The sequence below is a fragment of the Aulonocara stuartgranti genome (genome assembly GCF_965226115.1).
Source record: "Aulonocara stuartgranti genome assembly, chromosome: 6".
In the NCBI taxonomy this organism is placed as follows: domain Eukaryota; kingdom Metazoa; phylum Chordata; class Actinopteri; order Cichliformes; family Cichlidae; genus Aulonocara; species Aulonocara stuartgranti.
The window spans coordinates 4,297,467-4,321,903 of NC_138944.1; the positions used below are offsets into that span (position 1 = coordinate 4,297,467).

The following is a 24,437-nucleotide window of genomic DNA, read 5'->3' on the forward strand; positions in this document are numbered from 1 at the left end:
TGCGTACATACGTATGCGAATCGCATCCTTGGCTGGAGCAGCCAGTCACCCGTCACTCACTGACTCGCACTGCAAAATAGTACAGAATGAATTGTTATGTGTTCATTTTATTGTCGATTCAGTGCAGATTTTCTGTGCGTGGAGACTGTGTCAGCCGTGCGCAACTGAGCGCGTGGGCAACGTAAAGGGAGCAGTGCCTGGAGACATCTTTTGTGGCATCTAGATGATATCAGAAGTGGTGTGGATTTTATTCTTTTAACAGTTGCTAACTTGGCCCATGTTTATTCTGATATTAGCTTTGATTAGCATTTTCTGTTAACCTAGAAGTCATTTGGATGATGTCCATCAGCATGAATGTTCTCATCTGCCAAGAAATCTGCTCCAAACGCAAGTGCTGCCTTCCTCTACCCGTACCTGAGTTGTTTGTTGACCTTCTTTGTTAAATCTGTGAAATGCTGAAACTACAAATAAACTAGTGCACTTTTTTGTTCCTCGCATTCCTCTATCTTTGAGTCAAATGTTTAGTGCTGTTTGTACTTAGTTCTGGAGCTGTCAGTAAGAAACTAACATGGTGACTCATTACGGGTCAGCGAACTTTATAGACATTTACACTTAGGAGTGTACTCACTTTTGTTGCCAGCGATTTAGGCAATAATGGCTGTGTGTTGAGTTATTTAGAGGGGACAGCAAATTTACAATGTTGTACAAGCTGTACACTGACTACTTTACATTGTATCAAAGTGTCATATCTTCAATTGTCCCATGAAAAGATATAACAAAATATTTTAAAAAATGTGAGGGGTGTTCTCACTTTTGTGAGATACTGTATATATAATGTTTATCTGGTTAAATTCAGTATAGTTCCTACAACAGTTTTCATTATAAAATATGTTCATCTACAACCCTTAATATGTGTGTGTGTGTGTGTGTGTGTGTGTGTGTGTGTGTGTGTGTGTGTGTGTGTGTGTGTGGCACCAGAGGGAGTGTTCGCCCAGGGCACCAAAGGGGCTAGGACCATCTCTGCCCCCACAGATCGAACTACAGTCATGCTTCTGGTTTTCACTGTAACTCACTGCCACAAGGTGGAACCAAGTACCAACAAACTGTAAAGAAAAGAAAGACTCACCCCACTGGTGCAATGGCGAACTCTAGTGGAAATTACTTATTTGAGAAAACAATGATTAGAGCTGTTAGGCTTGATTTCATACAACACACTCAAACTGAGGCGATTGCACCACTTTGTGAATATTTTATTTGAATCATAATAAAAATGGGTATTTTTTTTACTCTAGTAGAGCTTCAGAGAATAAATGCCAAACACACTGAAGCTAAACATGTTGGACCAGAACCCTTTAACTGGGCTTTTTCACATATTTGACACCCATTTGTTTGTATCATAATGTAAAGTCACAACTGTAGTAGCTGGCAGCAGGGACTTTACTCATTTTGGCAAATGAGATAAACAATAAAAATACTGTACAGGAAGGTGGAGTCTGAATCCACAAGTGTACAAAGCTGTATAAAAGATCAATTAAACTTTTATTTAACACATGTTATTATTAATATTATATTAATATCATTCTTAAACATCATCGTTACATTCGGCGCCAGTGAAATGTTGATGCCCCTGAAGGTGACATTTATCCACCGTGTTCATACAACCATTTCCTCCCCTAACCTAACATTCACACACACTTCAGTCGATGTATCAGGGCAAACTAGGGGTCATGCCCGAGGATGCTCTGACATGCAAAAGAAACCAGAGATCAAACCACAGACAAGTTCATTAGCAGGCGACCCGCTCTACCTCCTGAACCACGGCTAAATGCCGAGATTTCAAGATAGGTAAGAAGGTCGGGATATTTATATAAAACATACCTTTAAAATAAAGAATATGGAGGATGCTGTTTTGAAAATCTATATTTTTTTGATGGTGGGAAATTACAAATCAACATGAAATTAAAAATGATTAAGTCAAAAAACAGGAAAAATTTAAAAGGATATATACATTGCTTTTAATGATTATGCATGCATGAATTTTTAAGAACTGAAACTGTACATGTAAGAGTAACATGTGTGGTGAGGGAGGAGCAGCTAGCAGGCCCAGTGGGAGTGTAGCATGGAAGTCCAGTCAGGCAGGTAGGACACCGGGCTTTTATTTGGCATTAACAGTAAGAAGTCGATAGTGGAAAGTTCTCCACGGCTCTAGACAATCCGGCCATACATGTCCCGGGGTCAGGTAGATGTCTGCACCCGCCCGTTACAAGGTCTTTCTGATATCAGGTGAGAAGAGAGCAGCATGCTCTTCTGCACTGGCTGCAGACAGTCCAGTGTAAGGGTCTCCCCTGCTACCACAATAGTGTAAAGACACCCCCTAGCGGTGCAGTGCCATAATGACAGTTGTTACACAGTGCCAAAACTGTAATGTGGGTTTGTTTGTTTTTTAATATGAACAACTTAAATCTTTGGTTTTAAATTCCACTTTCTCATTTTTGAAAATGAAAAAGTAAAATAAGAAAAAGGAGGGAACAACAAAAAAAGTAGCATCTGTACACATAACTGCGATGCATTTTTTTGAACATTTGTGTGTTTCTTTTTCGTTTAGAGTTAACCTCATTTTACCTGAACTCCCTTTACATCGCATTGGTATCTTTGTATGTGACAGAGAGACATATTTCTGATAACAAATGTCATACTCATGCATGCTCATTAAAAAAAAAAAAAAAAAGCTCAACAAAAACAGCACAGCAGTACGAGAAGACTGGAGAGACAGCTGTGATCTTATTAGTCCACCGGCTCAGGGAGGTCCTGGTAGCTGTGGACCTGTGGATCGTACTGACTAATCTCAAATTGTTCACGGTTGAGCTCAGCGTATTCTACCGAACCCTGCAGACACACAAGCAAAGACAATAAAGATTCTGATTATTAAATACACAACACAAAGCAGTATTTGATCGTGGCTGCAAATAAGATATGATACTTTCAAATCTGATTTTATGTTTTATGCTTATGTGGATTTTATGCATCATAACAGATGCCAAAAGCAAAAACTGCAAATTGTCTACCAAATATTCTGACCTGAGCAAACCAAATCTGCTATCCAGAACACACAACAATGAGAAATTAGCCACTTTTAGACAGTGATGTCACATCCTCAGTTTATTCTTCAAATTCCCCAGTTTAACCGCCTTGAGCACCATTTAAGGACAAATAGCGCGGCCATCAGTGGTATGTTTAGAGCTCAGTGGGAGACAGTATGTTGGCTGAGATGGGATTGAAGGTAATTTGACTGGACCGCAGCGCCTGATCTGACTGCCTGATAGGGAAGGAAGCCCCGGCCCAAATGCTTTTGTTCTCGTCTGGAAACTTTGACAGCCGTTTCCCTCTCTCTGGATTATCGGCCTGCAGAGGGTCACCGAGAGCAGAAGGATACATTACATGAGTTACTATATAAAACTGTGGTGACTATTTTACCCACTGGCAGAAAAATACAAGTGTGCAATAAAATGAAGATAAACTTATACTGCTTCTCATCTTGTGTCACTTCCAGAAGAAGATAAAAGCATGAATCATTCATTAATGCATAAAAATATACAGCACCAGTACTAATCATCACTCCACAGGTGCTTATTCATGATTCAACTGACGAGCTGTACCCGCCATTATCATGAACTCATACACTCAGTGTGCAATACTGAGGCTTTTAACACTTGAATGTAACAAGTGAAGTGAATACATTCAATGCATTTATAACTCATAATACCTCATCAAATTTAGATGCAATCTTAAGAAGATTACGGATGCATTAATCCGTGTGTGATACTGAGGAAGTGAAGAGGTTAAAACTCCAGCAGCACTTTTATAGAAGTATTTAATTGTTTGACTGAAGTGCTTCAGGGCCGTCATAAAAATAGAAAAGAACAAGTCATATACGTCCTCTGCCATATCTAAGGATGGGCTGGGCATCTACAGCAGTCATGTGGCTTCAGGCCATGGAAAGGGGTCCAATAGAAAACCTGGGTGGCACCATTTTGTTCCGTAAATCGTTGAAGTGCAACTGAAGCATGCTGTTGAAGTTTTGCACCACTTGAAGTTGATAGGTCTGCTTCCAAAGGCTCCCAAAGGCCACCCAGACTCAGTGGCAGATCCATGTATGACATAGCAAATCTATTTAAAATGATTTTGCCTCGTGATGATTCTGGTGAAGGCGACAAGCTAAAACACCTCAGCTCATACACATGACAAGTCTCCAGACTTCATCATCTCATCTGTGCACCTTGGAAGCAGGTGCCAGAAACTTCTATGTTTTTATATTCCTGAGCGTATAAAGTACAGTAAACACAATGGATGTTTCTGGAAATGACGTGATGTACAAGACTGAAGGAACTCCTGTTATCAAATTAAACATGGACTCTGCTTTTGAAAACACTAAAAAAAACACGAGATTACTGTTACATGTCTTGTATTTGTCTTGCTATGATAACTGGGACATGCTCCAGCCTATCACAACCTTGATAAGGATAAGAGGAAGAGAATCAATGGATGGGTGGATGTCATGTATTTGTATACTTAATATAAGGGCGTATAAACAGGTCACAGGCAGTAATAAAAAGTGAAACATGTGCTCTCTTGCCAACAATCCCACCAAAGACGTCTGAAGACGAGTGTGACTGTGCAGATAATTACTCACATAGTCGGGGGGATCAGCAGCACCTGCAGGAAATAGTATCAGTGGTTAAATGTGCATTGGTTGGGTGTGTACACTGCTCAGTCACTGGCTGACCTCAGCATCATTCATTAGTCATTTGGCAGTTATGTTGACCTGGGTGACCTTGCTGACTCATTCGTTCTTCCTCTGCAAAAGCCTTTGTTTCAGCCTATAAGTTCAGTCTCAGTCATCCAAATCGATATCTACCACATTCTCTCTTTTAAAGATTCTTCTCTCATCGTCTTTTATCAGTGCTGGACAGGAAACATTAGGACTCCGATGGACTTCTTGATAGAGACATGCAGCGTCTGGCTGCTGTTCTAATAACAGGAAGTCCCTGCCAGTAGTAACAGGATATGGTCATGGTTGTGTAGCTGGAAGGGGTAAGCTGTCTTTCTATGAGTAATGGAAGTTTTTAATCTTCAAATGATATTTGGTTAGATCTGAAGTGTCTCTGATAAAATCAGACTGCAGGTTTTAAAGCTGCATTATCTCATTATTTGTCACTCAGAAGCAGCACAACCAGATAATAAGCTTATATGATTAAACAATCAATAGGCTGATAACCAAAGCCTAATTATATAGACTCAGAACAACACTGGCTTTCATTGGGAGGTTTCCATACTACAGAGGACCAGAACTGCAGGTCTTTACAATACTGATATTTTTCGTTTTTAATTTGTATGTATGTTTAATGAATGTCTGGATTTATTTATCCCACAATTTCCACATATATTTATTCACATTTTTGTGTTTTTGTAACAATTTTTTGTATTTTCCCCAAATTTTGTGGAAAACCCTAACAACAAAAGCAAGCAGAACAAAGAAAGAGCAGACTGTCAACTGATATCGGCTGAAGAGTAAAATTATTGTTTGTGTCAGTAGAGTCTGAGAGCAACAATAAAACAGTGAACATATTATTCATAATACAGCACAGGCCTAATTTAAATGTTTAAAATTTTTTGATGGCTCCATTTTTTAAAGGCAACTAAAATATTGTAAATATCTCAAATTAATTAACTCTTACATTAATTATTATTTACGGTGGATATTCTGGCATATCATTCTTTAGTATGTGCTTATTATTCTTTATGTACCTATTATTTATTTGATGTTGGCAGTTTTAGCCCTCCATATCACAAACTCTTAAGGAAGACATCAGACTGCTGAGCAGCACCATTGTGAAACTAACTTTCTGAATAGTTTCTCACAGATTAAGTTAAGCAGTGTGAGAGAGGTTCATCTGTGGATGGTGAGATGGTGAAAATAAAAAATAAATAAATTGCTGTTCAAATTTTAGCCTACTGCCTGATAACATTTAGAGAAAAACACATATTAGTGGGATAAAATGCCTTTTCATTTTATTAAGAATACATCGACTGTCTCACAGCAAGAGTCCTTTCTAACAAAAAACTGAAGTGACAAAAACTCATTTTCCATGACAGATGGTTCTGCTGTTTTTCATCTGAGAATGAACAAATCCATCAAATTTGAATAAACATCTACTTAATTATAAATAATTATAGGGGCAAATTAAACATAATTTTTTTTTAATGAAATAGGTTTTTCCAGTTTTCCATATTCACTTTCAAAAGCAGCTTATCTGAGCTGGTTAGGAAACCAAAAGAATGAGCTGAAAGATGCTAAAACAGTTTCAAAAGCTGAAGCAAATTGAAAAGTTTGGTAAAAAAATAAAAATAAATCCCTTTGTAGTTATATAAACAAATCTAAAGTTAAAATGTAAAATCATAATTACAAAAATAAATAACGAGAGCTGCTTCAAAGATCAAACTCACCATTTGGAGAGTTTTGGAGCTCACTGTAAACTGTGTCTGTGCCTTTTCTCAGTGGAACTGTTAAAGTCAAAAGAAACACATTAGTCTGCCTGAGCATCAAAAGACAAACTTTAGCAGATACTGTCTCTGTGATCTATAAATAGGCAGGTTATGTCACACTCCAACTGCCATCTCAGGTCCGATGGGACCTTGAGCACAAGACCACGAGGAAGAAGAAGAAGCAGAAATCACTCTGGCGTTTAGTTAAACCCTTCCTGTTTATAAGGTCTGCAATGATTGTGGAAATCCCAGCAGTTATCTCTGCATTTACAGCAACCTGGAGATGTATTAATTATGGGTAATTAGACCCCTCCTAGTACACGTTGGTTGCTCTTATCAACTATAAAGGAAGTGCATAAAGCGGTGAAAATGACTTTTTTCAGGAGGTTTGGGGAAACTGCGAAGAAAGGAACAAGGACAGACCAACAAAAGGTTTAAAAAACATTTTGTGTAAAGCTGCATATTATTATATAGTAAGCCATTTATTTATTATTTACTTATTTTCTCTATTTGTTATTGTATTTATTTCACCCCTCTTTTCCCTCTTCATTCACATCGCACACAATAGCTTCCTAATATTCCTGACGACCGGCCTTGTTTCTATAAGTATTGTATGCCTAAGTCTGTGTCCTAATGTGTCTTCTCGCACAGTTGTTTCATTTTTTAAAATAAATACTGGATTATTTCCCTTCTGTGTTCGTGCACTGCTGACCTCTGGCAGGATCTGTTGACCGGGCGTGCACCACCTCCGTGTACTCCACGTTAGGCTCGTTGGACACCTCGCTGATCTCATCATCGCTTTCTGCACCAATAAAAAAATCTTTAACACACTGAACTCATATGATTGTTGGGTTTTTCTCTGTATCTATGAAGCGCCTTGAGGCGACTTTTGTTGTGATTTGGTGCTATATAAATAAAATTGAATTGAATTGAATTGAACTATTTCACTTTCATCTTGCAATGCTATAGCTATGAAGCCAGGCTGGAAAAAAGCTGTGGTATAAATCTGGAGGATGGCTACACAATTCCAGCTACTCCCAACTACACCAGGAAAACCTACTTTGTAAGGCTTAAATTCCTTTGAGAGGTACATTTTTAGTAGAAGGATCATCTGACCACGTGACCTTCTTCTTCTTTTTTTTCTAGAATAAATTCTGCACTTTAGAGCAGGGGTCTCGAACTCCAGGCCTCGAGAGCCGGTGTCCTGTAGGGTTTACATGTGTCCTTGATCCAAAACAGCTGATTCAAATGGCTAAATTACCTCCTCAACATGTCTTGAAGTTCTCCAGAGGCCTGGTAATGAACTAATTATTTGATCCAGGTGTGTTGACCCAGGGCACGATCTAAAACCTGCAGGACAGGCCTGGAGTTCGAGACCCCTGCTTTGGAGAAACCATGCAAAGTATAATGGTGTGGGTTTAAATTTGGATTTTTATTTTTTTAATTCGTGTTATTGTTTCAGGCCTCATAGCTTCAGAAGAATGTGGGATATCCACATAAAATGTTCAGGGCTGAAAAACAGATGTAAGCTCTGTTCAGAGCTGCAACCAAATCATTTTCACACCATGTGTCACAATCAGTCTTTTTTATAAACTTCATAATGGACAGCTGTCATAAAGTGAGACAAAAGGGGTAAATCCAGGACAGCTCATTAAATTTGCTGAAGTTATTTTAAAAAAGAATAAGCTGTTTCTGAGGGGGTCAGGTGGGAACTTTCTCTCTAAATTTAACTCATTTTAAATGAAATCATGTCAGAGCATTAAACAGTGATGATGTTCGTATCTCATCTCACCTGTTTCAGGTTTCCGTTTACTCCACACGCTGACTTCAGCTCTGTCCACCTTCACTGTAAAGCAGACAGGCAGATTGATTGACTGCTTAATTGATTACAGGTTATTAGTCATCCGCCAAAATTAAAGTAACAAAAAATGTGCACCAGTAAGAATAAAAAAACATACCTTAATAGGTAACTAGTAGTAAACGCTTACATTACATAACCACAGGTGTGGTTCATTACTTTTTGATCTCCTTGTTGCTGTTGGGTGTGCAGCTGGTAGCCTCACACACAGAGTTACCAGCCTCCCCATCTAAGTCTTGTCAAGAATGAGAATAAATGCATTTCCCCAAATCTCCCTTCATGTTTTCACATGGTCAGAAGAGATAATGAGATAAACTTTTGGCGGCACACTCCCTCAGCTCGGCCCACCGGGGGAGATTGAAACCGTAACAAAAGCAGCAGATTTTAGATTCTCATCTGGAGCACACAGAAATCTTTTACTGCTTCGTAAACAATAGGTTGTTAATTCAGCAGCGGCTGAAAAGCAAAAACAACTTCCCAGTTGGTAAACCAAAGCTTGTGTGATTAATTTCCTCCACCTACTGCACTCATTCAAACTTGCCTGGGCTGAAACAAAATAAGCTCCAACCCTCCTCACCAACACTGGTTTTTATCAGCAACGATCCCCGTGAGCGTGCTCTGCTCCAACATAGGAAGTCTCTTGCAGACTCCATTGTTTCAGTTTTTCAAGGAAGTCTCTGTTGCACACATTCTTTCTCAGATATTAATGTTGATTTTTTTTTTTGCCTTGGGTATAGGATAACCAAACACTATGCATGTATGATAATAATAAATATTATTCTTGGACATTTTTACACAAATGTATCCTCAGATGAGCAGGAAAAAAGAAGTATAACGAATAAAGGGCACCAACACACCTCTAAATTAAACCATTATATTTATTCTACAAGTCTCTCTTCCAGTCAGAAAAGGGATCAACCAAAAGTATATACACACGTTTCCTGTGAGTATAATAAAGCGTATTTACAAATCGGCCCGATTTTAAAAATGCATTTGAGACAAGTAGAGCAAAGTAGAGTTGTAGTCGTGCAACTGCAGACAGACACAGTGAGCAAAGAAACAAACAGCCAGACACGATAATGTTTGGTATAAATTCAGAGGCCATTTAGGTGGCAGGAGGAGGGGAGAGGGAGCAGTGAGTGTAGTTTTTTAGCCTCCTTTGTAGTGAGAAAATATCTGTCTATAATGTCCTAAAAAATTAGCATTATTAACAGGATTACTTTTGCTCGTATTCATCCTGAAATGTCTTTCTGTGAACTTCCTTTTCCTTCAGAGTAAGTAAACATTGCATCAATGTCCCTCCGCCCACTGCTGGGGCATCTCTACACTGTGGCTGGGATACTGTAGCTGCTCCTGTTGCTGATGTCAGCAGGTACCGACGCCACGCTATGTCGCGTCCCATTGGTCACTCTCCCCTCCTTGCCATCAAAGAAAGACACTGCGTCTGGAAGAAGATGATAACGGGCGCGCTGAGCAGTTTGCAACAAGTGTGACAATCAGTGCCCTGCCATGTGACTTCACTATCACCCAGCATGCACCTAAGGCTGTTTACTTCCTGCAGCAAAATCCTACATTTCCTGCCTCTGCTTAGACACAAACATTTCCAACTAAAATACTAAAAACAGTGACAGCAAAGACAGACAACACACTCAAACATGTGAACATGAACAGAAGGGCAACACAGACTGTACCACAAACAAAAGGTAACCAGGTCTCCTTTGCAGGAGCCATGCATGCATAGTAGAACATGGATCATTGGGGGGTGTGGGTTACATGCTGCAGGCTACGATTGTGCGAGTGAGGGGAAGGATTATTGGATGGTAGCATAATGACTAATGAGGCCAGTTAGTGACACACAGGAGAAAAGTAAAACCAATCTACCTGTGGCTGCATTATAAACGTCTGTGTCGTGGGTTAGATTCACTGTTAAAGGGTCATCTGATTTAGGGCTCGAAGGCTTTCTGAGAAATGGTGAAAATAAAGTTAGCTCAGGCAGCAGTGAATTCAAAAAGAAATCAAACAAATTCCACTAATCACCATAGCAACATACATAAAAACAAAACTATAGAGGTGGTTCTGCATGTTGTGGTCATTTGTTCTCTAGCTTACAGCCTGCTTCTTGCCTGCACACGTTTTGTTTATAAAAATCAACCATGCCTGAATAAGCAGATTTAATAAGAGTAATTGAAAAAAATTGACTTTTTGGAAAACTGGCTGAAACAAAAACCCAAAACAAAGCGCAGGATATGTGCTGTGATTGTTTAAGCTCGTAGTTTCATTCATTTTCTACCAGGGTTTATAGTATTGGTGTTTTTTAATTAACAGTTAGACCAGAATAATAAAGCACGTGCTGTATTAGATGTTTGTATGATGGCTTATTACAGCCGATGTAGGTAGGGTACTATTCAGAGATAAGGATATTCTTGGACATTAAAGGTGATCTATTACACTCTTCCTCATTATCCTCATCAATATCATTATTGATGTTCATGTGAAACATAGCCAGATTTTCAAATAGTAAGGTCAGTCTCTGTCCAGGTAATTTTCAGATTCAATGCTGTGGGTGTGAGCACAGAAGCCACACCCACCTGCTGTTTAAATCTTCTATTTTCGAGGAGCAGCCAATCAGAAGACGGTTGAATTTAAGAAGGAGGAGTTGAAGAAGCTTGCTTCAGACAAACAAAAGATCTCCTTTAAACTTTGTAACACATGATCTTTTTGTTATTTTAACCACACTAATATGCACAACAACCAGTATAGTTCTTTAGAGACACCAAACACTACTACAGGACCCGAGCCATGAGCGAATAAAACTAACATCTGCAATATCTGTGACATTCAGAGGAAGCAAGTATTCATGATAACTCACACCGACAGTTCAGCAGCTGCTTCTCTTCTATCTACAATAAGAGAGGACAAGTGAGGGGAGCAGAGGGAAAAAGGCGAAGGACGGTTGGTTGTCATACATAGACAACAGAGGCCTGAGTTGCTGGAGGATTGTAAGTCTCTCTACCTCTCTTAGATTTGATGTTCAGCATGCTCGCCACCAAGAGCAGAACTAACAGCAGCAGCAGCAGCAGACAGGCCACGACAATCAACCCTTTTTTCCACGGTGCCATGAATACTGTAGAGAGACACAGATGGGAGGTGAAGTCAGTAACACAAAAGAACATAAAAGGGAAAAACAGCAGCTTATGAAGGAGAAGAAGGTGCTAAGATGGGGTTAAAGGTAGATGAATACAATGATCATTGTTTTTGTTTGTTTGTTTGGAAACCTTCCACGTTTAAACCGTTCCTCTTTCTAAGCATTACAGGAGATGGAAATGTGCGTTTGCAGGACAGTCAGTGTGTGCAGTCTGAAATATCCATCTGCAGATCTGGAGACATCTTTGTCAGCTTTTACTATCATCAAGTCAAAATTCAGAATACATGCCCCAAAATGTTTTTTATAATGTATTCCGTTACATTACTCAATGAGAGTAGCGTATTCTGAATACTTTGGATTACTTAATATATTATCAAGCTTTTTACATCTACATTAATGTACTATTGCTGTGTGATTTATTACTTTTACCAATACCAACTAGATCTTGAAATCTTAATATAGATGTGTAACAGTAGGTGGACATTAGGTAAGGCTGCACTTTTTGCAGCGATCCCGTGTAGAAAACTATTCCGCGCGTATATAAATCAGGTCCGCGGCTCCGAACCACAGTAAAGGGACCTCTGGCTAATGCTTCATGTTCCATGTCGGGCTCGTAACCAAAAACTAGCTTTACTTTGTTGTCTGGGTCAACTTTGCTAGCGAGAGACAGAGAGAGGCGAAGAAAAGCTGCTCCAATAGAACTTATTGTTTCGGAGGAAAACACGAACACAGTGTACAGTTAAGTCTTGATAACTCACTTACAACTGGGCTGCACTGCCCATGAGACTACATTCTTTAGGGCTATGCCTGTAACACTCTGCCTATTGCCTTCATATTAAATAATTGTTTGAGCAATAATTTAAAAAAATATTTCATTACATCATTATACGGGCCGCAAGTAGAGGTGACATGGGCCCCGAGATTGGACTCAGGCACTCTGTTATTGCGTGTTTTGTTTCCACCGGCGTGGAATTACCAAAAATAGAGAGGAGACAGCCTAACATATGAAACAGGAAAAGACCGCCGTGTAATCCCTTTATTTCAACAAAGTAACTGTATTCTGAATACCACCTTTTAAATGGTAAATAAAGTTACTCATATTTTGTATTTTAAATATGTAACGCCGGTACATGTATTCCGTTACTCCCCAACACTGTCTGGGACAGAACATGTGCTAAACTAACTGGCTAAAGTCATAGTGAATCCATCCACCTTAGCTGCCTTTCTGTCCTACTGGCTACTTGTGGTATTGCAATGCAAAATAAATTTCCTGCAGGACTGAAGACTTGGTTAGACTGAAGAAAAGGTCGTGGTTTGGGGCTGTTTCTGACATTGAAATAAAATACTGTACGACCAATAAGAGCAGGGTGATGCCTGCTGAGCTCAGTCTCACCTTGTACATTTACGTTCTCACTTCTGATCTTGTTGGCGCCGTTGGAAGCCTCACAGTAGTACTCGTCACTGTCATTTTTGGAGACTGGTTTTATCTCCAAGTTTGAGTAGGTCTCTGTGGTGGTGTTGGTTTGCAACGGTACTACACTGCCGGTTCGGTACCACTTAAAGGTGACTGGCCCTGTGCCATTAACACTACATATGAAATTGAGTTCTTTTCCCTCTGAGATTTTTAGTGAAGAAGGGATGACGGCCAGAGTCATTTGGCTCAAAGGCACTGGGAGAACAAAACATGGAAGCAAAGAGGTGAGATTAGGCAGCATTGTAAAGTTTTACTTTGGCTTTAAAACAAGAACTTAAGCTTACAGTGTTTACAGTGGTTTTTGTGCAGATTAAACAGGAAGGACACCGTTTCTTGTTGTAAATGTAACTAAAAGTTTGAACAGGATGCAAGTTCAAACTGTGTGTGTACTGATTTGAAGAGATACACACTATCTCTTCAAATACACACACAATAGAGTTAGGGTTGGGTGGTCCTTTCATGTTATACCGCTTAATGCCAAAAGGTGTTGCAGTGAGTAAATGCGAGCTTCAATTAACCAGACAAATCATTAACAATAAGTTCTTATTTACAATGTCACCCCGAGCAAAGCTTCTCGAGAAAATAGAGGTGGAATTAACGATAAACGTTCAAAGTTAAAAATCGAATGAATCCAAAAACATCTTAATGTGCCCACTTTTAAAACACTGCCACCTGGTGGTCAAAGTGATATTTTACAGAGGACAAAATTCCCTTTAAAGACAGAGCCAGGCTAGCTCTTTCTGTTGGTTTCCACCCTTTATCCCAAATGTTCTACATATATTCTCATCTCTCATCTTTTATTTTAAAAAAAATGTAAAGAAACGAACAAAAAAAATCAGTTAGGCTTAAATATTTACCGATGACATTCACGCTGAGGTGTTGACTGGAGCCAGTTTTGTTGGAATGGAGACTATTCTTCGCCTCACACCTGTACTGTCTTTCACCAGGCTCATTGATGACATCCACAAAGACAGCTTGTCGATTTTGCTCTCGGATGACTTTTGTGCCCACTTGGACGTTATCCTTAAACAGGGTGTAGTTTATCGGCAGGCTGCCATTCGACTGACACAAGATGGTGAAGCTCTTTTTCAGGATCACCTTGTCCTCAATTGAAATCTTTAGAGCAGAGACATGAACTACAGAGGAGAAACAGAGCACAGACTTTATGAACTGAAAAAGTAAAACAAAAGTTGCTGCTGAAGGCTTAAATAGTGGCTATTTGTGTCATAGTGTAGAAACATAAATTATTCACAATTTAATGAAAGTCTCCTTGCTGATTAAAAGGTGATTTTTAATTTTGTGAACCTGAATGGTTGTTTGTGTTTTTGTGTTAGCCCTTTGTTGGACTAGCAGCCTGTTTGATAACTGGGCCCAACTCCAGCTATCAAACTGGATACGACGATGTTGTAATAATACTAAGAAAGGAAGAATTTTTTTTATCAGCTTTTATTAAGAGCTATGACTGCAATAAAACAATATTTTTAAATGACTGTTTTCGGTTCATTTTCATGTCTCAGAATGGGTTTGCCGATTTACACACTGGTAGTTTTTATTGCTTAAAATCTAAATTGAATTTTAGTTACTGTCAGTGTGGTTAAATTTGTAAAAACAGCAAAATAAGGAGATTTTGATGCATCCGGTTATTCACAGTGAAATAAATACAAAATCGTGAGCCAGCCGCCTCCACTAACTGCCATGGTTAGCTGAAGACAAACAGCTGGATTACAATCAATCACAGTAAACTCTGATTCATTTTTGATTTTTTTTTTTTAAATGATACACAGCAAACGTTTCCTGACAATTTCTACATTTCAGATTTCTCAGATTTTTTTCCCCCTGAAGTATATTTTATATTTTATTTTCAAGTCAGGTTTCATAGCCAAGATTCTTGGTTCTAGTTTCCAGTGTTACCATTATTATTATTCCATTATTATCCTTTGGCATTATTGCCTTGATGGAGTAATGTGAAAACAGAGAAAACAGTTCTCCTGGGTGATGGTGGCGAGTCACAGGTTTGCCAGCTTGGAGAACGCAGCTCATGTCCTGTTCGGGAGTTTTATGTTGAGAACTTACTTAGGTTCAGGCATTAGGTTTAACAAAAGGCTTGGTTTAGTACCTCACACATTGAAAAACAAGGCTTTCTCTGTGCATTTAAATGGTCCTTAACATTGTCCTTAAGTGATGATTTAGGAGTAACTGATCTGTCTAAACTACGAGTGTCAGGCAGCAATTTGACAAAAGTATCTGATGCCATGGGAATAAGCGTAGTCTATTAAATTGGCGATGCACTTTATTATTTTTATTTGTTCATTTATTTAAGCAGCTAGTAGCTTTTGTTTTGTTTTTTTACTGAAATTTGATTTCTCTTAATTCAGGTGATAACTGATAACTGTAATACAAGAGCTGGGCCAGCACCAATGTAGAAGGAGTCCTATCATGACTTGTATGTAAAATGGACTTGACTGCACTGACATAACAATTTAGTCTGATGAACCATTAGACCACATTTACCAGGACTCACACATTGTCTCTGCACACATCACGCAAAGCTACTTGAAGACGAGGGACAACCTGCTATACTGCCTGTGCCACATGGACACATCAGTGCATTTAGAGATGAAGCTATTTATTGACACATTTATGCACTGAAGGACCAGAAGGGCATCAGTGTGCACTATACCCTGGACCCAAACAGAGATAAAGAAAACTCACCTTTAGGACGAATCATCAGGGTTTTGCTATCTTTCTTGATGCCTTTGGCTTCAGCTGAGCAGGTGTAGTTGAAATCATTCTGCAGGGCCTTCACATTAAATACTCCAGGTTTACCAGAGCTTGGTAAGTTTTTAGATGGATAAAGAGTGTACTCCAAATCCTCCCTGTTGATTCTTTGAGAGGCAAAACGATCACTGTTGCAGGTCAATGTCATAATTTGCCCTTGAAAGACTTCAGTGGGAGACATGGTGAGACTGGGCACTGAGAAGAGCTCTGTGGATAGGTTTACAAAACACACCAAGTCAGCGTCTACATTTTTGCAAACATTAATGCAGTAACACAAAAAATGCTTAAACTATTTTAAAAGACCATTAGTGTGCTAAAGTGCATATTATTATTACTGAAATAGCAAATGGCTACAAAGTTGCATTAATTGCACAGCCAAAGCACTAACATTAGGGCTTCATTAGGGGGTGGGGATAGCTCAGTAGGTAAGGTGGTGGCCCCATGATCGGATGGTGGGGGGTTTGAAACTCTACCCTGAGGTACCCCTGAGTAAGGTACTGCAGGGAGCAGTGTGTAGGGACGGTAATACAAGCACACTCAGTGAATGAATGAATTACTCATTCACTGAGTGAATGGGTTAAATGCAGATCAATAAAGTATACTTTATTATTCAAAATATTGAGTCCATGAACCAGTGGTCCTACAGCCATCCAAAAAATAAGCTTCAGATAACTGTTTACAGAGGTCATCTTTCCTGTGTCCACTTACCAACCACTGAAATCTTCTTCTCAGAGTATTTCTCCACATTTCTCACTACCACTCTGCAGTCAAATGTAAGCGCTTCAGAGGCCTTTGGTACTGCAACCATGTTGTGGTTTATTGTAGAGTTGCCAGTCCTGAGAAGCTTGGTGCCCTGGCTCAGGAATAGCTTGTAACCTTCAGAGCTGGAGTGAACATTTTTTGCACTACACGAGATGTTGAGGTGGTCTCCTTCATAGATTGTGGAGTCAGGGAAAATCTTCAGTTCTGGTGTAATAGAAAGCTCTGTGGAGACAAAATAAATGAAGCACTGAGGTGAGACCAGTGCTTTCAAAAAGCAGCACAGTTTCAAAATGCTACTGACCTTTGACTGAAACAGTGACGTTGTTGCTTTTTGTTGAAGGGAAGGTGTCCTCTGCTGTGCGGATCTTGTAGGAGCAGTGAATTTTGTGGATGTCAGCACCGCTTAACCTGAAAGTGGTCTTTGCTTGGTTGGAGACTCCTTCCACCCTGCTTATCTGTTCATCATTATCGAAGAAGAAGAAGATGAAGGACCCTATTTCACCCGGAGCTATACAGGTGGCTTGTACCTCCTCCCCTTCATTAACAACGTTCGTATTAAGATGGAGAACTGGCTGCGAGAGTCCTGGAAACATAAACAGACAGATCTCCCACATGTACTTGGTATTGCATTCAAACACATCCACAGTGTCACACGAAGGTTAAAAAGATTTTTGATCATAATCTGATCTTGTTTTGTGCTTTTCTCTCTCTGCTCTCCTTTCTTCTCTTTTCCAGCCAATTGCAGCAGATGGCTGCCCGTCCCTGGCTGCGATTCTGCTGGAGATCTCTACCTGTTAAGAGAATTCTTCCACCTCAGTCTGGCCAATTTTGAGGATTTCTTCTCCAAGATTTTGGGTGCTTTCCCTTGGTGGGTGTACTGATTAGGTAACTTCTCCGGTGTCAAATTTGAGGTTAGTCTCTTTATGGAGATACTTTTGCTGTATTGTGACCAATAATATAACAGAGATGTCAGAACTGGACAGAATTACCCCAGCAGTGATGTCACTAACAATGTCATAACTTGTGCTTTTGGACTGTTCTGCACCTGACAATTATTGTAAGCTGTTGTGCAGGACTGCTGGTACGGTCCACCAGATGGAAAGGCACGAGTGGGTCAGTTTTTAAAGCTTTAAGTACCAGCATAAATGGACATCACATTTCTTGTAAACAATGACCAATAGGTCCCCAATAACTGCGGCTTCAGGCTTCTGCTCTCCACACTAAAAGCACATATATATAATTTAAGATGATGTCAGGGCTGTTGGCGCATAGTTCTGAGCTTGATGTGAACTTCCCACAGCTGACCAGTGTGTAGGGAGAATATTGCAAGCATGTCAGTCATGTGTCATAAAACAGAAAGAAAATGCAAAATGTGTAAAAACTAATTTTTCTTTCATAAATTCATAAGTACATCCTCATGAATTCAAAAACTCTATCATAATCTGATAATACTGCAGCTTTGCATGAAAACAAACCCACCTTGTACGTTGAGTCTTTGCGCTTTGCTCAACTTGGTGTCGCCTTGGATGTCTAGCTTGCACTGATACAAGCCTGTGCTGAAGACTCTGGCATTGTGCAGCTGGTACACAAAGTCCTCAGAGGAGCCAATGGTCTTGGTGTACACTATCTTGTCATTCTTCAATATGGTGTACTCACGAATCAGCCCCTTGCCAGTACTCGTGCTCACTGTGGCATGGCATCTCAGAGTCACATTGGTCCCCGCAGTCACATCGTTCCTGGGCTCAATGATTAGCTCGACACTTTGAATTTTGAATTCTATGAAATGAGATTTAACAAAATCAGTTAGAACTCATTTATCCAACCATATATCCTCAGCCTAAAACTTTTAACCTCAAACCATTTTTATATTAATTTTACTCCTTTGAGAGTTCAGCCATGTTGAAGTGTACAGTGCAGTCCACTCTTCTTATTTTCTGTCACATATATATTGTGATGTAAGTTCATATTATACACCAGAGTTCCAGATAATGAGCTTAGAGTATGAGCCAAAACTCAGGCTTCAGACAGTTTGTTCTACTATAAATAACTCTGAATTGAATTGACTTTAATTTAATTTGAAAGTAAATTCTACATATTACTTTATGAAGAACCTTATGTTACAGTTCACTACTATTTAGTTTTACAATATTTATGTTTTTCCTCAATGTATCTATCCCGAGCACATCATAGTATAGATATGCTTGGTGGATTTCTTGCTTTGCGTTACACAGTTATATGCTGTTATGTTTGTTTTGACTCAGGAGTGAGAGATTGTTAGTGTTTAGAACTCCCCGTGAAAACAAAACGTTTGATTATGTATTTGTTTTTTAGAAAAGGAGCAATTTTTTCTAAAAGGAGCTGAAATTTACAGGAGCTGTTAAGGAGAAATATTAAGCTTTAACCAAAGATACTCAGCTTGCTTTGCCATTTTTGCAAAAATGAGAGAAGTACAGCTAATAAACAGCAATTATGATCATATAGAAGAAACAGTAAAAGGTCCAGAATTTATCGTTCTTTGAAAATATTTTGAAAATCCTGAATTAGCATTGATATGAACAATATCAACTCAGGATTCCTCCTTATATAACAGATCAATTAACATTGACTTTGGGGGAATAATGACAGGTCTGTGTTAGTAACATGTCACATTTTAATCACAACACAACTGACTAATGATGAAGAAAATGGTTGGCTGTCTCTTATGAGGAAAAACAATCCTCTCCCCAGGGCTTCTGTGCAGTAGGTGCTTGATTTCTCACAAATGGGTTCATATTAAACTGAAACAATTCAGGTGGAGGGTGAAGCTCCAGAAACATTTGTAGCACATGTATTTCAGCTAATGGCCTTCATCAGGGTTACGATTATACTTAGGTGTCCCTGAAGGCACCATGGCAACACTTGGCTGAGGTAGCCAGAACATTTAGTCCACTTGTTCCAGGGAAGAAAAAGGAAATGAGTCTATTTGTCTTCTTGGTTGATTTAATCTATCATGATTCACAAGTTCACCGTTCATCACTGCGTCCTTTACTTTCATGCCACAGCCTAAGAACCGAGCAGTGACAGGTTGGGGGCTCGTCCGGGATGAGCTGCAAAAAAATCAAACTCTGCTTCTGGTTTCATTTGCTTTAAATTTTACAAACAAGAATGACAAACCTTTAAGCCTCTTTGTCCAGCTTCTGAGTCACAGTTCAATCACTTCCTATTTAAAATGGCACTCCCTGGAGGTCATTTTGCTGATATATTTTCAACAACTACAACAAAAACATCTTTAACAGCTGTCACAGTATCGAGTTTCGTGCTCAGGAAGCTGATGTTTTTCTGTGGAATGCCATCATACTGGTAGCTATGTCCTGGCTGGATGTGAGACTCATACAAGAGACAATGCAAAATACAAACAATTCATATTGTATGAGTGTAAAATTCTTGGGTGAAAAAACAAAGGTAGGTGACTCCTCCTCCCCCATTTTTTACTCACAAAACTGATAAGAATCACTTTGTAAACACTACAGGATCATACGTGTGCATTTTTGTATTTGCTCCTTTATTTCTGTCCTTGTGAAACACTCATTTTCTTTGTTTTGTTTAGTTTTGTGTGTGTAATCAGTTTTCTTTTAGTGATGCTTTTTAATTCTCAGCCCCTTTTTTCTGGTTTAATTACATCTGCCATCGTTTACACAGCAGCATGGGAAAGCTTTGATAATCACCGGAGTTAGTCCCAAAGCCATGACTCAGTTATGTTTCACAGGTAAAAACTAATGAGTCATTCTCAGGACACAGGTGTTCATGTTCGCAAATCTTTAGGGACAACACTTTGCATCCTAGTCTCATCTGCAACCAGAGAGGAAAAGACTTTTAAATGAACAACTGTGGTTTTTTTCTGCAGGTAATGAGAAACAAAAAGCATCTGCACAGGTATGTTGAAGTCTCCCCACTAGATCACCATATGGTCAAGTATTAGAGACAACAGGCTGCTGCTGTGACTCAGAGTGTGTTGTTTAGAGGAAGTAAACAAACCCTGAGAAGGCAGGAAAAGCACTTTGTTAGACAAACAGCTACTCGGGGGACCTTTCACCATTTCAGGGTGTGATGAATCTGGAGCATGCCCAGCATCATTCAACAGGACTGGCAGAGCTGGTGATGAGAAAAAAGCATGCATGCAGGGCAGAGATCTGCTGCTGGTGCTCCATACAGATAGTGAGTCACAATACTGACATGTTGAGTTGGATATAACATCCTGCAGTACTAATTTTTCTTATATTTTACTACATAGAAAATAAAGAAATACTGTATGTTTTAATCCACAAAATATCTAAAAATTTTAATTCAGTTTTATTTAAATAGTCTGGTTTAAAACAACAGTTTTCGCTTCTATGATGTCGTACCTGTTCAAACAGTGGGAAGGAAGAACCTAAAATGAAGATATAACACATTTTGGGGTCAGCTTCAAAGAAAGGCAGGTGGGAGATCTGAGATCAAATGTGACATAATTGGATCCAAACTATAATGTGATATTTAAAACACCGGTATCATTTCCTAAATGTTGCCAATGGAAACAAAGGCAACAACATTTTAAGCAAAGTTTTAAAGATAAAGGACTTTTAATGAAAGGTTATTTGACCTTAAAGAGGAGGAATCAGGTCCAGCTGAGGATAAGAGGCGATATTTAGAATATAAATATAATTTAAATATAATATTATATTTAGAATCCCCATATATCGTATATGTTGTCAATACAAATAATCTCTCTGTATAGCATTATTATCACTTTGACCTAAAGATCAGTCTATTGCCTTTAAAAGAGAGGTCAGAGGTCAAATGTGACATGATATTTTAAATCTGTATATGGTACTTTCTACATGTTGACAATACATACCACACTTTTAAGAATCACAGTTTCTAAGTTATATGGCTTTTGGGCGCAGGACAACATGAGTAAAAGGATAAAAGAATAATTGAGTAATCAAAGTATTTAAATATGAGTACTGAAAAATATTAGAAGAGGAGAGCAAAAAAAAATGAACCCTTTAGCTGATTTATTTTGTATAAAACATAAAAACATAATGTGCCGTATGGCAAGCAGTACATTTGAAAATGGACTGAATGGCTTTGTGAATATTGAGGCGAAATTATCATTGCAGAAACAATAAAAGACATAAAATCCAAAATGATGTAAAAACAGTTTTTCTCCCTTTGTGTGTAGGAAAACAGATACACACAGCCAGAAGCTCCTAAATGAGCTTTTTTCACTGGAAAGTGCAAAATACTATGTACATGTAAATCTGGAGATGAAAAGACTGAGATGTATTTAAAAAAACTGCACATTATAAGATGTATTTATTATTGTGTTTATTGTGTATTATGTATTTATTAGTACTGTATGTATTTATTTCCTACAATGTGTCTCGCCTGTACACCCAGCTGTGTGTGAAATTTGCTAAAAATGTACTTTAAATAAAAAAAAACCCTTTTATGTCTTTATCTATCTATTCATTTAAGAGTGTAGTGTGTCTTGGCTATTGTCTTGTTAAATTATTTACCTCTCCTGATCTTTAACCTCCTAGGACCTGGCGTCCACATATGTGGACATCACATTTTGGGTTCTCCAGACCAAATTACTAAATTTTGCTCTACGCGGGCCTGATATCCACTCACGAGGACATTATGCTGCCTCTGTTTCATCAAAATTTAAAACGAATATCCTCATACGTGACTCTCATTTTTCTTAGGAACAAAAATCGGGTAAAAAAAAAAAAAAAAATCTGGTGATTCTTTGTTTTTACATTCATTGGGTCCCAATGTGACCAAATATCAAAGAGAAATTAAAAATGCATGTGGTGGAAGAGTTCGGGTCTTAGGAGGTTAAAACACTTTCATCAGACACAATCTGGAAAGAAGCGAATAAAACTGGTTATTTGTGTGTTTCTACTCGTACTGAGGACTTTAACACTATAAGACACTTGAATCTACACACTCTAGGTGGTTCTTATCGACCACACGAACACTCACATCAATGGATTCATCAGGCGCGATTTGAGGTTCAGCTTTTTTGCCCAGAACATTTCCACAAACACACCTAAGAAATGACCCAAAATGCCCAACAACTGCAAAAGCTACACCTGATTCAGAAAAATACATCAAACACATCCACAAAGCCACTTAAACCTGGGTTTTACTTCCAGTTTGGACCTGCTGATAACACACGCCTTGTGTCAGACGTGAATCTGCACAGCTGATCCAAAGTGACTCATGCCTTCCATCACAAACCAACTTCAGAGTACAGGGAGGTGTGTGACAACGCTCGCCAACATGTTCCCAACGCTTTGTGTCGCAACTTTTCCACCATGGCAGAGACCAGAAATCTCTGATAACAACTCAGACTGTTTCCACAGTCTTAGTGGAAGATAGGTGATTGACGCCAACCCAGTAAATGGAAAGTCAACAATAAGCTCAATGAAAACAGGCTCTTTCTGAGAGCCTGTTCAGCTCTTGTGTTTCCTGCAGATCAAGTCTAAGCATGGATTTAAATCTCTCATTTAGCTTAAATGGTACTCACCTTGCTGTGTGTTCACCACGGTTGCTGAGTATAGGTCTTGGAAGAAATAAAGAATTTAAACCACAAAGTTAGAGACAATCATCAACTGTATCCTCAAATAAAAAAGTTTCTATATAAAATTAAAAGTGAGTATTCTCACAGATGGACAGGAGGGTGAGGATGAGCCGTTGTGGGAGGCCCATGCTGTCTTAGGAACGCTGCTGGCTGTCCTGGAGGTTAACAAGCTTGTGACAAAGCTGGCTGCTGGTGTGGTCGTGTGGCTGGTCAGGATCTGGGAGGCGGGAGCGGGACATTAACATGGTGCTTTAGCTCAGCCGCTCATTGGTAAGGCAGTGACGACGGTTATCACACCAAGCAGTCATCGGCTTGGCTTAATTTGACAGGAAGTGAGTGTTGTTTCCTCAGGATGTTCAAACCGCCCCGGCCTTTGCTGTTGTGGAATGTTCTCCTCTGGCCTCCTCTGTGTCTCTGTGTGTGAAATAGTAGCCACAATAATGCTGAATAGCATGGGGTGCAGAAGTGAGGCCTTTGACCTCTGACCTGGCCATGCAGGTAGGGAGAAGAAGACGAGTACAACATTCTTTGCATAGAGAAGCCGTTTCCTGATGGGAAGATGCTTGGCTCAGCTGCTGAAAACAGTTTTCCCTGACATAAATCTGAGCACAGCTCTTACAGGACACATGGAGATGGAAATATTCCCACTACTTTGTTTGGTCTGTGATGTGGTAAAATAATTCCAGAGCAAAATCAACCACAAAGTATTCAATTCTAAATGAACAGATTATAATTGAAGTAAAAGACCTAAAAATATACCTGTGTTTAATTTTAGTTTACTATTAGCTTATTTAAAATTACATAAAACTGTAAAGTGCTTTCCAAAGTTGGAAATCATATGGACAATTAGCTGTAAAGGTGAATTAAGTTCTCAGGTAAATAAAACGCTATAAAAACAATAGTAAGGTCAAACTGAACCATGGGAGCGTTTAATATTTAGAGAAAAAAAAACTGGCAAATTAATATTGAAGAAATTATCCAAAATTAAAATACGTTTTCAAGAATTAAAAACTTCCGAAAAACATTGTTTCTTCTTCTGTTAAGGAACCACATCAGCCTCGTCCCTGGACAGACCCCACCCGTAAACAAAGACTAAATGATTCCAGAGGCATTCGAGTGACGTCTGGAGGGACTTGACACAAAAACGTCTGAACGGGTCCAGCTCACTCACGTGTCTCTTCTGAGCCAACATCAGGAGGATTTCCTCAGTGAATCTTGATTTGATGAGGTCACCCACTGTAGTGAGGTCGGTCCAGACTTGCAAAGTGAA

General features: G+C 39.1%; 1 protein-coding gene across 6 annotated transcripts; it reads right to left on the reverse strand.

The window, feature by feature from the left end:
* Nucleotides 1–1,229: 1,229 nt before the first annotated feature.
* pecam1b (platelet and endothelial cell adhesion molecule 1b) lies at nt 1,230–23,520 on the reverse strand. 6 transcript variants are annotated; one of them, XM_082535846.1, is made up of 16 exons: nt 23,253–23,518; nt 23,114–23,149; nt 18,040–18,336; nt 16,862–17,143; nt 16,507–16,782; nt 15,733–16,005; nt 13,878–14,156; nt 12,940–13,215; nt 11,415–11,525; nt 11,271–11,301; nt 10,283–10,362; nt 8,336–8,389; nt 7,256–7,345; nt 6,505–6,561; nt 4,691–4,713; nt 1,230–2,886 (listed from the first exon to the last, which is right to left on the reverse strand). In XM_082535846.1, the coding sequence occupies exons 1-16, from the start codon at nt 23,293–23,295 to the stop codon at nt 2,785–2,787; spliced, it is 2,310 nt and encodes a 769-aa protein (XP_082391972.1). In that variant the 5' UTR covers nt 23,296–23,518; the 3' UTR covers nt 1,230–2,784. The 6 variants fall into 6 exon arrangements, 5 of the variants coding, with proteins under 5 accessions (XP_082391972.1, XP_082391975.1, XP_082391973.1 ...); XM_082535849.1 differs by lacking the exon at nt 12,940–13,215 and having other exon boundaries at nt 23,253–23,520; XM_082535847.1 differs by lacking the exons at nt 10,283–10,362; nt 11,271–11,301 and having other exon boundaries at nt 23,253–23,517.
* Between the last annotated feature and the right edge of the window lie 917 nt (nt 23,521–24,437).

What these genes read in the sequence shown, in the direction of transcription:
- pecam1b (XM_082535846.1), bottom strand. Translation starts at nt 23,295, where the DNA reads ATGGGCCTCCCACAACGGCTCATCCTCACCCTCCTGTCCATCT. An exon ending in CCTCAGCGTGAATGTCATCG is followed by an intron (nt 13,216 to 13,877) that starts GTAAATATTTAA and finishes TTGTTCTCCCAG; the next exon opens with TGCCTTTGAGCCAAATGACT. An exon ending in TGAGAACGTAAATGTACAAG is followed by an intron (nt 11,526 to 12,939) that starts GTGAGACTGAGC and finishes GTCTCTCTACAG; the next exon opens with TATTCATGGCACCGTGGAAA.